This window comes from Mesoplodon densirostris, chromosome 7, assembly GCF_025265405.1.
Source record: "Mesoplodon densirostris isolate mMesDen1 chromosome 7, mMesDen1 primary haplotype, whole genome shotgun sequence".
NCBI classification, from domain to species: Eukaryota; Metazoa; Chordata; class Mammalia; order Artiodactyla; family Ziphiidae; genus Mesoplodon; species Mesoplodon densirostris.
In genome coordinates this window covers 99992829-100007862 of record NC_082667.1, presented here as the reverse complement: position 1 = coordinate 100007862, position 15034 = coordinate 99992829, and the positions used below count along the sequence as shown (strand labels likewise).

Genomic DNA, 15034 nt, shown 5'->3' with positions numbered 1-15034 from the left:
AGTTCCTCCACTGGGCACAGCAGACTCACACATCACAAATATAGTACGGTGAATGGAAAAGGAGTCAAGTGGATTCAAGGACTTGAAACTAGGGTAACCTCAGGACTTCCACACAGACAGCCTCCTCTCATAATAGGTTGGTTCTAGAGTTCTCTGCAAATGCAAATTTCTTCAAATGTAGGATCACCATTTATTTGGAGACTACAACTAGACCCCTACCCACCTTAGCCACTGAATGAGAGAAAGACTAATTGGCTAAGGATGTAGAGTTTAGCAACCATTGTTATATTTGTCATATTTTGGAAGGGTTTGAGAAGTGGTTCTATAATCTGATATCTGAACCTCCTATTGCTTCCTTTCTAGGCAAAAAAATTCTTCTCCATCTAGATGTTTCTTTCTCTCTTCACCTTTTTAAAAAATTTTTCATTGGCACGTGAACAAGTCATTGTTTCAAAATGAACCACTTGATGGCACATTTGTGAAATGTCATGTCAATCTTACTCTAAAAAACACAGATATGGATAATAATGTCAGATTGACCATCACAACAGCCCTTCTTCTCCCTTCTCTATCAGCCCCAACATTTTTGAATAGCTGTTTCTTTATTTTGAGTAAAGAGGCCACAGGACACATATAGCAATGACTTGTAACCTACTAAACATAAACTTAGGGGAGAATACTCAGGAAAAATGGGAAGAGTCCACAAATAATTAAAACTACAAATGATTAAACCTCAAATATTTTCCAACACAGAGCTAACAAAATTATTTTGAACACAAAGGATATAGCAATAAGGTGTGTCTCCAAGATACCTCCTCTATTCTGTTCCTATTAAGACAATAATTGCCTGGGATACAATCATTCCAAAGGAGCCACTTCCAGGATAATTCTGTCCAAAAAATGAGTCTACAGCACTCACTGAGCCTAGATCAATGATCCTGGAGGTTTGGAATTCAGTAACCTTTAAGAACAACTTCGGTGGGCCTAGCAATCACCTGGATTTTTGTTTAAAATACAGAGTCCTGGCCTCTTTCTAGAGTTATTAAACTAGACCCTCTGAACACAACCATACAAAAATCTATGGGATGCAGCAAAAGCAATTCTTACAGGGAAGTTCATAACAATACAGTCCTACCTCAAAAAACAAGAAAAATCTCAAATAAACAACATAACTTACTACCTAAAAGAATTCAAAAAAAAACAAACAAACAAAGCCTAAAGTCAGCAGAAGAAAGGAAATAATAAAGATCAGAGAGGAAATAAATAAAATGGAGATTAAAAAAATAGAAAAAAATCAATAAACCAAGAGCTGGTTCTTTGAAAGTGTAAACAAAAATGACAAACCTCTGGCCAGGCTGACCAAGAAGAAAAGAGACAGGACCCAAATAAACAAAATAAGAAATGAAAAAGGAGAAATAACAACCAATACCACAGAAATACAAATAACCATAAGAGAATATTATGAACAATTATATGCCAACAAATTTGAACACCTAGAAGAAATGGAAAAGTTTCTAGAAGCATACAGCCTAACAAAATTGAATCAAGAAGAAATAGATAATTTAAACAGACCAATCACTAGAAGTGAAATAGAATCTGTAATAATAATAATTTTAAAAACTCCTTATAAACAAAAGTTCAGGACCAGATGGCTTCACAGGTGAATTCTATGAAACACACAAAGAAGAACTTATACCAATCCTTCTCAAACTCTTCCAAAACATTGAAGAGGAGGGAACACTCCCAAAGATATTCTATGAAGCCACCATCACCCTGATACCAAAACCAGACAAAGACACTACCAAAAAAGAAAATTACAGGTCAATATCTTTGATGAATATAGATGAAAAAATTCTCAACAAAATATTAGCAACCCAAATCAAACAACATATAAACGACCATACACCACAACCAACTTGGATTCATCCCAGGTTCACAAGGTTGGTTCAACATACACAAATCAGTTAATGTGATACACCACATCAACAAAAGAAAAGACAAAAACCACATGATCATCTCAATAGATACAGAAAAAGCATTTGATAAAATTCAACATCTATTCATGATAAAAACTCTCACCAAAGTGGGTACAGAGGGAACATATCTCATCATAATAAAACCCCATATGACAAACCCACAGCTAAAATAATACTCAACATTGAAAAGCTGGAAGCCTTCCTGCTAAATTCTGGAACAAAACAAGGATGATACTCTCACCACTTCTATTCAACATAGTAGTGGAAGTCCTAGACAGAGCAATCAGACAGGGAAAAGGAATAAAATGTATCCAAATTTGAAGGGAAGAGGTAAAATTGTCATTATATGCAGATGATATGATACACTATATAGAAAACCATAAAGACTCCACACAAACACTAAAACTGACAAATGAATTCAGCAAGGTAGCAGGATACAAGACTAACATACAAAAATCGGCTGCATTCCTTTACACTAACAATGAAATATTGGAAAAAGAATGTAAAAAAAATCTATTTTAAGACTTGCATCCAAAAAATCAAATACTTAGGAATAAACCTGATCAAGGAGGTGAAAGACTTGCTGAGAACTATAAAACATTAATAAAAGAAACTGAAGATGATTCAAAGAAATGGAAAGATATGCTCTTGGATGCTCTTGGGTTAGAAGAATTACTATTATTAAAATGGTCATACTATACAAAGCAATCTACAGAGTTAATGTGATCCTTATCAAATTACCCATGACATTCTGTACAGAACTAGAACAAATAATCCTAAAATTTATATGGAACCATAAAAAACCCAGCATTGTCAAAACAATCCTGAGGAAAAGAAAACGAAGCTAGAGGCATAACCCTCCCAGACTTCAGACAGTACTACTAAGCTACAGAAATCAAAACAGTGTATTATTGGCACAAAAACAGACATATGGATCAATGGAAGTGAATAGAGAGCCCAGAAATAAACCCACACACCTACGGTCAATTAATCTTCAACAAAGGAGGCAAGAATATACAATGGGAAAAATTCAGTCTCTTCAGCAAGTGGTGTTGGGAAAGTTAGCTTCATGTAAATAAATGAAGTTAGAACACACCCTCACACCCTATACAAAAATAAACTCAAAATGGCTTAAAGACTTAAAAATAAGACATGACACCATACAACTCCTAGAAGAGAACATAGGCAAAACATTTTCTGACATAAATAGTACCAATGTTTTCTTAGGTGAGTCTCCCAAGGCAATAGAAATAAAAGCAAAAAAAAAAACCTAAATGGGACCTAATCAAACTTACAAGCTTTTGCACAGAAAAGGAAACCATAAACAAAACAAAAAGACAATCTACAGAATGGGAGAAAGTATTTGCAAAAGATGCAACCAACAAGAGATTAATTTCCATAATATACAAACAGCTCATACAACTCAACAACTAAAAAAACAAATAACCCAATCAAAAAATGGGCAGAAGACCTAAACAGTCATTTCTCCAAAGAAGACATACAGATGGCCAACAGGCACATGAAAAGATGCTCAACATAGCTACTTATTAGAGAAATGCAAATCAGAACTACAATGAGATAACACCTCACAGCAGTCAGAATGGCCATCAGTAAAAATGTCTACAAATAACAAATGCTGGAGAGGGTGTGGAGAAAAGGCAACCTTCCTACACTGTCGGTAGGAATGTAAGTTGGTGCAGCCACTATGGAAAACACTATAGAGTTTCTTCAAAAAATTAAAAATAGAGTTGCCATATGATCCAGCATTCCCACTCTCAGGCATATACCCAGACAAAACTATAATTTAAAAAAAAAAAAACTATAATTCAAAAAGATACATGCACCCTTATGTTCACAGCAGCACTATTCACAATAGCCAGGACATGGAAACAACCTAACTGTCCATCAGCAGATGAATAGATAAAGAAGTTGTGGTACATATATACAATGGAATACTACTCAGCCATAAAAAAGAATGAAATGGTGTCATTTGCAGCAACATGGATGGACCTAGAGATTATCATACTAAGTGAAGTAAGTCAGAAAGAGAAAGACAAATACCATATGATATCACTTATATGTGGAATCTAAAGTATGACACAAAGGAACTTATCTACAAAACAGAAGTTGACTCACAGACATAGAGAACAGACGTGTGGTTACCAAGGAGGAGGGAGGGTGAGGGAGGGATGGAGGGGGAGTTTGGGGTTAGCAGATGCAAACTAGTATATATAGAATGGATAAATAACAAGGTCCTACTGTATAGTACAGTGAACTATGCTAGGAACCTACATTCTAATGATTTCCTTTAGGTATTTCTTATGTTCACTGAAGTTTGATAACCACTAGATCAGATGAAGAACTGTTTAATATGCATCAAATAAAGCCTGTACAGGAAGTGATTTCTCACTCTTCTATTTATAAGAATGTTCAGTCTTTCTCAGTTCCCCACAACAGCCACAACAAATCTCCAGCCTTCAAAGAGACTTCCAGCTCCCCTACTTCCTAAATTACTCTAAGCTGGAATTTTCAACTTTATGAGATGCTCATAATTCTATATATTCAGATCCTGTCCTGAAGTGATATTTGAGGAGCAAGATTTTTTCATTCCATCTCCCAGCAGTGCATTTTTGGCGACAGTTCCCACTTGCTGACAAACATTTCTCACCTGAGAGAGAACTGTACAGAAAATATAAGCAGACTTATACTGGAGATGGGAGGAGAGTTGTTACATTTACCTAACTTCTTAAAATATAAAGAGGCCACTCAAGGAGTTCCAGGAGAAGGATACTTTTCCACCTGCTCTCTTTTTAACACAACTTTATTCTGAAGTTTTGCTTCAGATGACAGGTGTAAGTAAAATTCAAACAGGTTTGCATACTTGGAAGTATCTCTCACAGGCTGGCTATGAAATCTAAATATTTTGTTTGATTGAACCAAATATAACACAGAAAAAAATCAAACAAAAAAAGAAATAATATAATTGGATAATTAAATAAGAACATCCATTCATTTATTCTGAGCATTTTATTGAAAATCCATTAAGTATCAGGTACCAAGCTAAATACAAGATAAACATAAGAGTATCAAGATTAGAGTAAGAAATTAAATAGAGGAACTTTGAATTTTGACCTAATCACTGATTCATGCATCAAATAAGGGTCTGCAAAGAAAACCTAGTCAGCCCTTGTAAACATTCTCCCTACTTATGCCACTTAATTTTTTTTCTTCCTAGATGTGTGTGAAATTCACAGTTAACAATATCTATATCTAGAGATCATCCACTTATTTTACTATCATATTCAATAAAACATGTAAGTTTTTAAACTTTTACCTTCAGCTCCTTATGATAGAGGCAACAAGATAAAACAAAAGTGAATGAAAACAGCAATGACAATATAGAAGGGAAAAACACATAATAGCACTCAGGTACTCTTCCCACACATCTCAGAAAACTTCAAGGTAGATAAATTATATACTAAAAAGGAATATATAATAACATCACCTCTACCTACAGACTAATAATCACTGATGTCATTTCCCATAGTCAAAATTTATCTTTAAAATGAAGGGCTAACAATTGAGCTTGTAGCCAAAGAAGAATAGAGTGCAGTACACAAAATGTAGAAGTCATTAGCTGGATAATTCATTTTTTAATTAAATTTTTTTTTTAAATAATTTTTATTGGAGTATAGTACTGTATAGCAAAGTGAATCAGCTATACATATACATACATCCCCTCTCTTTTGGATTTTCCTCCTGTTTAGGTCACCCCAGAGAATCGAGTAGAGCTCTGCGTGCTATAGTGTAGGTTCTCATTAGTTATCTATTTTATATGTACTATCAATAATGTTTATATGTCAATCTCAATCTCCCAATTTCCCTCACCCCCCCTTTCTCCCTTGGTATCCATACATTTGTTCTCTACATCTGTGTCTCTACTTTTTTTTTTTTAACATCTTTATTGGAGTATAATTGCTTTACAATGGTGTGTTAGTGTCTGCTTTATAACAAAGTGAATCAATTATACATATACATATGTTCCCATATCTCTTCCCTCTTGCGTCTCCCTCCCTCCCACCCTCCCTATCCCACCCCTCTAGGTGGTTCTTGCATCTAACAGCATAAACGTTTGAACACTTGTACAAATTAGTTTGAACACAATGGATGGGGAACTCTTGAAATTCTCAGGCAAGTGAAATAAGCAGTTTCTCTTTCACCTAATTTTTTTCCTAATTTAAAAGTAAAAAAAAAAAAAAAAAGTAAAAGTAACTTGTTGTGAAATAGTCATATTCTACCAAATATATATGTTCTAGTATTTTTATAGGATTTATAGTTGTGGTACTCATACTGCCACATAACATTCAGCAGTTTGATAGAAATGTTTGAATCTGCAATGATTACATATACTTGTGTACACACATGAGGCATAGCCAGGGAGCCAAAAAGGGAGTCCAGTTTTAATTTTTTTTAATTGATTGACTGGACAATGCCAACAAAATTAACTCCTTATCAATTTTTTTTAGGTACATGACATCAGTTAACCTATGAACTCTTTTAATAAGGTTACTAGCAAGTAAATTACTGAGAAAAAATGAAAAATTTTAGATCATTTGGAGGCATTCAAATTTGATTGAAGTTAAAGGATCTCAACTTGAAACTATCATTTATTGAGTTCAAGAAATTTTACAAGGAATATTACTCCTCTTTCACAACAAATTATAAAGTAGTCATTATTCCTACTTCACAAAATAGAAAACTAAGTCTCTGAGGAGGAAGGAGTTGGCTTTCCCAGGGCCTTACATATAGCAAGGGGCTCAGCAGGGAGTTATTCAATTTTTCGGTCAAACTTCAAATCTTTGTTCTTTCAATTCTGCCGTGTTGTTTCTGATGACTAGGGATGAGGTATAAAAAGCAATAGATGGCCATTAAATTCTGATTTCAGATGATAGTATCTAATTTCTACAAAAGTGAAAACACTGAACTACTAGAATACATTTTGTTTGATTTTTAATTTCAATGAATCTATTGCTAAGAACTTTATTACCCATATTGAGCCCCAAATGTTTAAAACTTCAATTAAAACACATAAATTTATCGAATATCTAACCTCAAAACTATGTTATATATTTTTCATTATTTACATGTTAGTTACACTCACAATTCCTAAGGTTTTATTTAAGGCTTTACACACCAGAAAGTTCATTTTACTTAATAGTAGGAGAGGCTAACTATGTATTTTTTATGTCCTTTCACTTTTTCATAGGCATGTATCAATACAATTTCCTTTCCAAAAATAATGAAAGAGGTTTTGGATGTTTGCTACTTGAATTCAAGCTTCCCTTCCTTTTTCTTTCCTCACTGTTCTTTGTTTCTTGGACTATTCCCTATGTAAGTAGCTTTCCTCCCTTTATATGTCATCCTTCCAGTGCTGTTACTTTTCTTCCTGCCATTCTGCTCTCTATAGCTTCTGAGGTCTTCAAAGCCATCTGTAATGTTATAACAGCTAGTAGTTCTCTGATAAGAAACCTAGGAAAGCCTTGCCCCTGGGTTGGTCTCCTAGAATATCTCCACTGACAGGCTGACTTTAGCAAACCCAAAACCAATGTCAAAATGAGAGGGGTCTAAGCAACTCTCATTTATAAACATAAAATGGAAATAAACGAGACCCTAAACTCACCCTTGATGTAAAATACCCAACTGTTTTTCCATATGTGTTCCCAAGTAAATTATTTCAAAATAAATAATGTAATAAGTGATATAGGCATCTTCAGCCAGGTCTTTAGGATTATTTTTATTTTTATGGCTGCACTCCAGAGATTCATAGTGAACAAAACTAACCAAAGTCGATGATAAATAAAACTTCCCCTGGACATCTCTTCAACAATTGGAGTTCTTATATTTTACTTCAATACAGTTTCCTTAGAATAAAGTCTATAATTAAAGAAGTTCCATGAGGTCAAAAAACGGGAAAGTTTTGTTTGGCATTTGTATCACCAGTGCTTTGCACAAAACTTGCTACACTGCAGATCCTCAAATATTTTTTAACAACTAGGTGGAATAAATAGTACTTTGATGCCCCTACTTAAAAAAGTAATTTACTTTCCTCAGTTTTAAAACTCATAGTAATATGTCTTTGCTTTTTATTTCATATGCCATTGTGACAGTTTATTGAAAGCTTGACAATACAATATGTCTTTGTAGACTGTCAGAACAGGAAGGGACCCTAAATATAATAACTTACAGATGAGTAGGATCCTAGACAGTAAAATTAATATGCACAGTGATATACAAGTATTTAGTTGTCCAAGGCACAATGAATGAGAACGTGGTATCCTGAATTCCAGAATTTTTTCAATTTTATGAATTCAATTTACTTTTATTATTAAAATAGTATGAAAGTATTATAATCTTTATAGCCAACATCAATGCACTTAAAAGTAACTCTTAAAATATCAAAAAACGGAGTTTGAATATTCCATTGATCAAATTACTAGCTGAATTACTTGGCAATATCCTAGTATTTATTAAATTCACTTCCATTTCCCTACTTGCAAATTATCCTGTACAAAAAAACAAATAAATCTCCAGTGATTGAGACAATATTCCACGATGAGACCACTAAGAACACAGGAACTTCCACAGCAATGCAAGAAGGTTTGCAATACTCAGAACAACTAGAAATTTCTATCTAAGAATGCTCTGGTAATAGCTGTTCTCAGAGGTTTTTGGAGTTTTGTTTTAAGTTGTTTAGCTCTAATGAAAGGACATTAGATAGCACATACATGTTTTCAGAGAAGTTTAGAATGCTGACAGTGTAGGAGAACGAATCTACTGGAACTTTTTGAAGCAGTGTTCTAGGTTGCCAAACAAAAGAAAATGGGGGTGGAGAACACAGAAATAAGCCGCTGCTTTGAAATATACTCTCTGTTTTCCTTGTGTTACCAATTCTATTGCTGACATGATGGTTAGCCAATGAGAATTTGTTTATACATGCCTTATGAAGTTGGAATTGTTTACACTATATTCACATGTATGTTTTCAGCATAACAGCTGAAAGACCTTTTTCAAAATAGAAAAGAGGACTTCCTTGGTGGTGCAGTGGATAAGACTCTGCTTTCCCAATGCAGGGGGCCTGGGTTCAATCCCTGGTCAGGGAACTAGATCCCACATTCATGTCACAACTGAGAGTTTGCATGCCACAACTAAGGAGCTGGCAAGCCGCAACTAAGAAGGCTGCCTGCTGCAACTAAGACCTGGCGCAACCAAATAAATAAATAAAATTTAAAAAAAGTAACAAAATAGAAAAGAATTATAGCATGGAAAGTATATACAGCTGTTGCATATTTTTGATTATTGCAATTATTTTCAATTTCAAACTTCTTATCCTGTACACCATTATCTGATTACATGCTTTTTATCCAGCAAAGAGTCAGAGTCATTCAAATTTTACCTTTATAAAAGGTAAAAATCAGAGACTATTTCCTACCTCTTATTTTGGCAGTAAATACTTGAGTTCAGTTTATTTTATCTACTTCTCACATAAGTTGCTGAGAATCGTCTTATGTTAAAGTGGCATTACTAGAGGCAGTGCCACAACTTTTTTTAGAAATTTGTAAATTCTGATTCTTAGGTAAAAAGAAAACTCCAGGATTATAAAAAACAATTCCCATGAAAAACTAATAATTATCTTTAGTAAAATCATCATATTAGATATGAATCTGTTATACTGAAGAATTAGTATATTGCACAAACGTTGCTTTGGGTACTGATATAAAACTACAGATGCACAGGATTCCTGGACTCCTTTTATAAAGGCTTATGTTCAACAATTTGCAACATCAAATAGTTCCTAAGATTATGCTTCCTGGTAAATATTTGCATTAAGAATAGCAAACAGTAGCTAACCCATTCTGAGTTTTGTTTCCTAGGTTATCAATGAAAGAAGTGGTTAAAGGTAAATTGAAGGAGAAATGCACAAAAAAGGAAGATGATGGAAGAGTAGTTTCACTGCTAAAAGCTCATACTCCACTAATGCAATGGCCCAGGATATTTGTAGGATTGCCTGGTACCAGTTCCCAGTCTTTCTGGATCCCATTCTTTCTCAGGTCCCTACTACCATAAACTATAAGAGTACTTTCAAAAGGGAGACTCAAGAGTAGGCAAACAAGATCAATGTTCCAATTCATTTTGGAAACTTTAAAGAAGTAAAATTCTCAGAGATGGGTAGGTAAAAGTGCTGTCAATAGTTGAAGTCTTTGTAACCAATCAAGGTGAGAATAAAAGGTGGATGGTGGTTTGACACTGAGTCTCTTTCGGATTCTGTGTGCAATGGAGTGAATTCCTTCAAAACAAAGCTTATACAGTCAAAGACTGAAACAGCGGTCTGGCATTACTGCAAAGAGTAAAAGTCAAGAGTAGCTGAAATGCCTAAGCAGGAATGAGGCAGAAGTGCTCTGGAAAGATGCCTAGAACCAGGGGGAGTCTGGAGTACACCTGGAACTGCTGATACAGACATCCCTAAATGAGCACAAGTTTAGAGAGACCTAGGAAGGCATTTATTCATTCAACAGATATTTATGAAGGGCCTAATAAAAGGAAACCATGAAAAAATGAGGGAGAAAGCACTAAAGAATCCAAGGAAAAGAGAGTGAAGGATGAGGTAGGGGTGCAAGAAATATCAGAGAGAATTAGAAAACCAGACACTAGGGTTACTCACAGAAGAAGGCTGAGCCAATAAATGCCTAGTGACTAAGAAAAAAAGTATATGAAGTAGTGAGAAAACAAGAGATAAGAGGTTTCTTCATCAGAAGACAACTCAAAAAAGTATCTGACAACCAGTTCCCAAAGATTTGAAGAAAGGAATGCAACACAGAATGCAGTTAGCCTGCAGAATTCAAATATGTCAGAGAAGGTCATGCTAAGAGCAAGAGAGTGTGGGAAAAGAGAGGAAGAGTTTCCTGGAAGGGAGTAGGAGTTCCTTTGGGATACTGGAGACCATTGATGAAAGACATGGAAATGGGAACTGCGGAACACAGTGCCTGGGAAAGTTTGGGGGAAAGAAAACAGGTGGGCATGAAGGAGGACCTAGGGCCGTCAGGGTGACCACGACGAAGGAGGGTTCAAGGCTGGAGGTGGGCAGACAGACCTCTGAATCAGGAGACCCCAGAGGAGTGAAGTCTTCCTCCTTTCCCGTACTCCAGTGCCCCCTTCCACCAGAGCCCAAGGTGCGGGTCTTGCCCAGGCCTTTGGGAACCGTAGGCCGGGCGGAGCAAGGCCCGGCCGCCCCCCAGCGGTGGGGCTCTTCGCACACGCCCGGGCTAGCGTGGCGCCAACTTGCCCGATCCCCTTCCTCTCTCCTGCGCAGCGGCCCTCCTTCCTCTCCCCGCTCACCGAGGGCGCCGTCAGGCGGCTGATGCTCTCGCCCAGAGAGTCCAGGTTGACCCGCCTCCGGCGCTGCGCTCTCCTGGCCCCAGCCGTGGCGGCGGTGGCGGCGGCGGGTGCCGGGGTCGGGGCGGCGGCGGCCGCCGCGCTGGGCTCGGGCGGCCCGGGCGGGCTCCGGCTGCCGTTCCAGCAGAGCCTAGACAAGGGGCACTCCCCCTCCTCCTCGGGGCTCGTCTCCAGGTAGTCGGAGCCCAGGGAGCTGAAGGACTCCGACGAAATCTTCCTTCGAGACATGCTGCTGGCGGCTCTGCGGCGGCCGAAGCGGCGGCGGGGTGGACGCGGGTGGCGGCGGCGGCTGCGTTAGGAGCGTTGGGGGCCCTGGGCGCTGCTGCCGTGCTCGGCTGGGAGTGAGTCCCCGGAGCCGCGGACCCTCCAGAGCCGACTGCTCATGGCGGGAACTTGGGGCGCCGCGGCACCCAGGGCCCGCGTTTGGCGGTGGCTGCCGCCTCTGCTGCTGCTAGCGCGACGCCACCTCAGCGCCCGCCTCGGCGCATCGCGGTGGCCGGTCTGCCGCTCGCGGAGAGGCTGCGAGTGTGTGACCGGGGGCTGCAGGGGGGGGAGGCTGCGGCCCGCACGGTCGCGGAGGCAAAGGCTTCTGCCGCCTGCGCGCCTATCTCGCCCCCCTTCCCCTAGCTCCTCCCGCCTCTCTCCCATTGCTGCCCGCCTACTTCCTTCTCCCTTTAAGCACCCCCTCCTCCGTGGTCTCTCTCTCTCTGCCGGCATCATGTGTCGCCATCATACTCATTGGGAGTCTGCCTGGCTTGTCGCCACGTTTCAGGAGCAACAAGGACACTTCGTCGCCGTCCTCTGAGCGCCACCCCAGCTCCCACCGTCCCCTCCTCCTCCGAGGAGCGCACGTTGACATGGATCAGACCAAAGGGCCCCAAATCCAAATACCCTACCCCTCGTCCACGGAAGAGGCAGCTGAAGAGCAGACTGCCCCTGGTGGGCGCTGGAAGGGAGAGGGGCGCGGGGCCGGGGACAGAAGACCACCCTCTGGAGCCACTTCGGGGAAGCCTCAGAGCGTTGAAGTGGGGGTTTAGGGTCCATAATTGACCTTTCCTTCCGAGTTTATTTAGGAATTTCTGAGGCCAAGGGGAAAGGCCGAGCATTCCAGTCCGCCCATTCCGGAGGAGTCGCTTACAAGGGAAAGGAAGGGTCAACATGCTAGCACCCATCCTGCTGGAGCAGCTTGCGAGGACGAGTGTTCTCCGCCTCGGTCGAGGCTGCGTGGGCTCGTAGCGAGCCCAGAGCCTGAAGGCAGTGAATGAGGACAGCGTCTCTTCAGGGGAGAGCCCTGTTGCTGAACATGAGCCGGTCTGGGCGCGCCGGGGTCCTGGCTCCCGCCGCCTCTGCACTGGTGCTGGACAGCTCCGCTTGCCACCTGCAGCCGCGTTTGCAGGCGTTGCAGACCCAGAGACAGTTCTTCTGCAGACTCCACTACCTAGGACCCGGGGAGTGATCCCCTGTCCTTCATTCTCCCGGCTCTTTGCACCAAATATGCGATCTGTTTGCACTAGGCTACAAACGCTGCTCGGAAAGCTAAGGGGAGTGGAAGAAAGGCTTTTCAAAGCCCAAGAACAGCCTTGCAAGTTTGTGGTGGAACTGCTTCATTCCAAAGCTTGCCTCTTGGCAAACCAACAGCCACTCTTAGTACCTGTCCCCACCGCGCTTGCTTTAGCTCCAGGAAAGCCTCGGATTTGTTCTGACATTGAGATGGAGGCAAATAAGGGTCCCTGGCTGTGATATCCCTGCAGCAAAGCAGATGAGAAGGCTCCCCACCCCTTCTCCGGAAAGAAAAGTTCAGGGCTTTAGCTCCTCAGAAATACAGAAGCAAAATCAGTTTTTCTTTTAAAGGTTCTTCTAAGGTAAAGGGAGATAGGTTTCTGGATTGTATTTATTTTAAATTTAACAGACAAAGCAAAAAACCTTTGCTGTACCACAACCCCAACTTGCTTTTAACTCTAAATCTTCCCAATTGTTTTTGAGGACCCAAATAAATATAAATGCTGTTTGAAGATTCCATTTACATTTTGGGAAAATGCACTCAAATTGCTTCAGAGATATGCCTTAATCTCAGATTTGAAATAGGTATTAAAGATATGAAAAGTGTATATTATCACTCACATACTCCCCTTCAAATACACATATATACTCTTTCTCAGCCCGCTGAGTATATGGCTAACTGCATAGTTTCTCCTCTTAGCAGAGGAAATACAGGCCTCTTTTTAAAAATAATAATAATAATAGTTGATATTTGTAGTTATTTTGATTTTGTGGTGTATCTACTGTTGATTTCACCATTACTTCACTTAATTCTATACACATGTGTATCCACTGGAAATTAGACACAAATTATATTATTTATCAGAAAGGATACTCATCAATTCTGCTAAAAGGTTTCACTGGCCTTTCTTTTTTTTCTCCTAAAAATTTTTTTTGCAAATTACATTATTCCAACATTGGGAAAACTGTTTAATATTCTTTTTGTGCAGTATCAATCATAGCATATTAAATTGGAATTTTTAGTTCTCTTCTTTAGTAATAATGATATAACTGTCAAGTTCTTTAGAGTCATACAATTTTAGAGCTTCTATTCAGGATACTAAATAGCCTATGCCCTTCGCATCCTTTTAATAACTACTGCAGCACACACTCAACACAAAAGTTCTTTTTTGGTAGTGGCGAATAACCTTTGCATTGAACTTAAAACCAATATTCATTCAAACTTTTGTCTCAAAATCAAAATGACTGAGTGCAAAGCAATGAGTATCATTTGTTTCCAAAATTTATAAGAGGTCCAGTGGTCTTCCTGTTTACACTGGCAGTTTATTGCCAGAAAGAATTCTGGACCTATGGGACATTTTTGCTTTGTGTGAACAATTTGAATCAGACTCCTTATAGGATCTAGCCAGATGAAGTGGTCTTACAATTTTCTGTGTAAGGTGATCATGATTTTCCCACTGATTTTCAAACTGTAAGTAAATGGAGGCCTAGATATAGACAGTGTATCATCTGCATTACTTTAAAGGGTTTCCTTTATATTTCTGTACAGGAGCAAGGTTCAAATGTTCTCAGTACAAAGAATGCTGTGTTCTATATTTGAATTAACATCTTTAGAAGAGAGCATAACCTATGCTCCATGAAACAAAAAATTTAAAGCCTTAGAGCTAGTAAAAGGAATCCAGATACTCTAGGAAAAGTGTAGTCCACTGAAAATGAAAGATTTGTGCTCTGATTTTAGGGAAAAAAAATCTTGCGTAGACTCATGCTCACAAATCTGGTCCTGCTGGATACATTGTGTTTCAACAAATTCCTTAAAGTGTAGTCTCCTATTGGAAAAGGAAAATGCAGGGATGTACTTCCTTTGTTTGTGAAGTCAGTGAGAGCATTTGAGGCCTCACTTCAGATTGATCAAGCATTGGGAGGGACTCTTTAAGAAAGAAAATTCCTCATCTTAATTTAGATGGTGACTATTTCTCCTTTAATCATAAAAAAATAATTGTTGTGTATATCTTACCTTCATACACAGCTTTGCTATTTTATAAACTCCTTTCACTTACATTGTCTCGTTTAATTTGATTTTCTCTCTGTCCAGAGAAGTAAAGAAAAAT

At 38.9% G+C, this 15034-nt stretch overlaps 1 protein-coding gene across 1 annotated transcript in view; it reads right to left on the bottom strand.

Annotated features, from left to right (window-relative positions):
• The window catches only part of GUCY1A2 (guanylate cyclase 1 soluble subunit alpha 2), a 417832-nt gene extending 406178 nt beyond the window's left edge, over positions 1–11654 (bottom strand). The window contains exon 1 of the mRNA XM_060104638.1: positions 11370–11654. Coding sequence (XP_059960621.1) covers positions 11370–11654 — 285 coding nt within the window. The remainder of the gene's footprint in view (positions 1–11369) is intronic.
• Positions 11655–15034: the final 3380 nt, after the last annotated feature.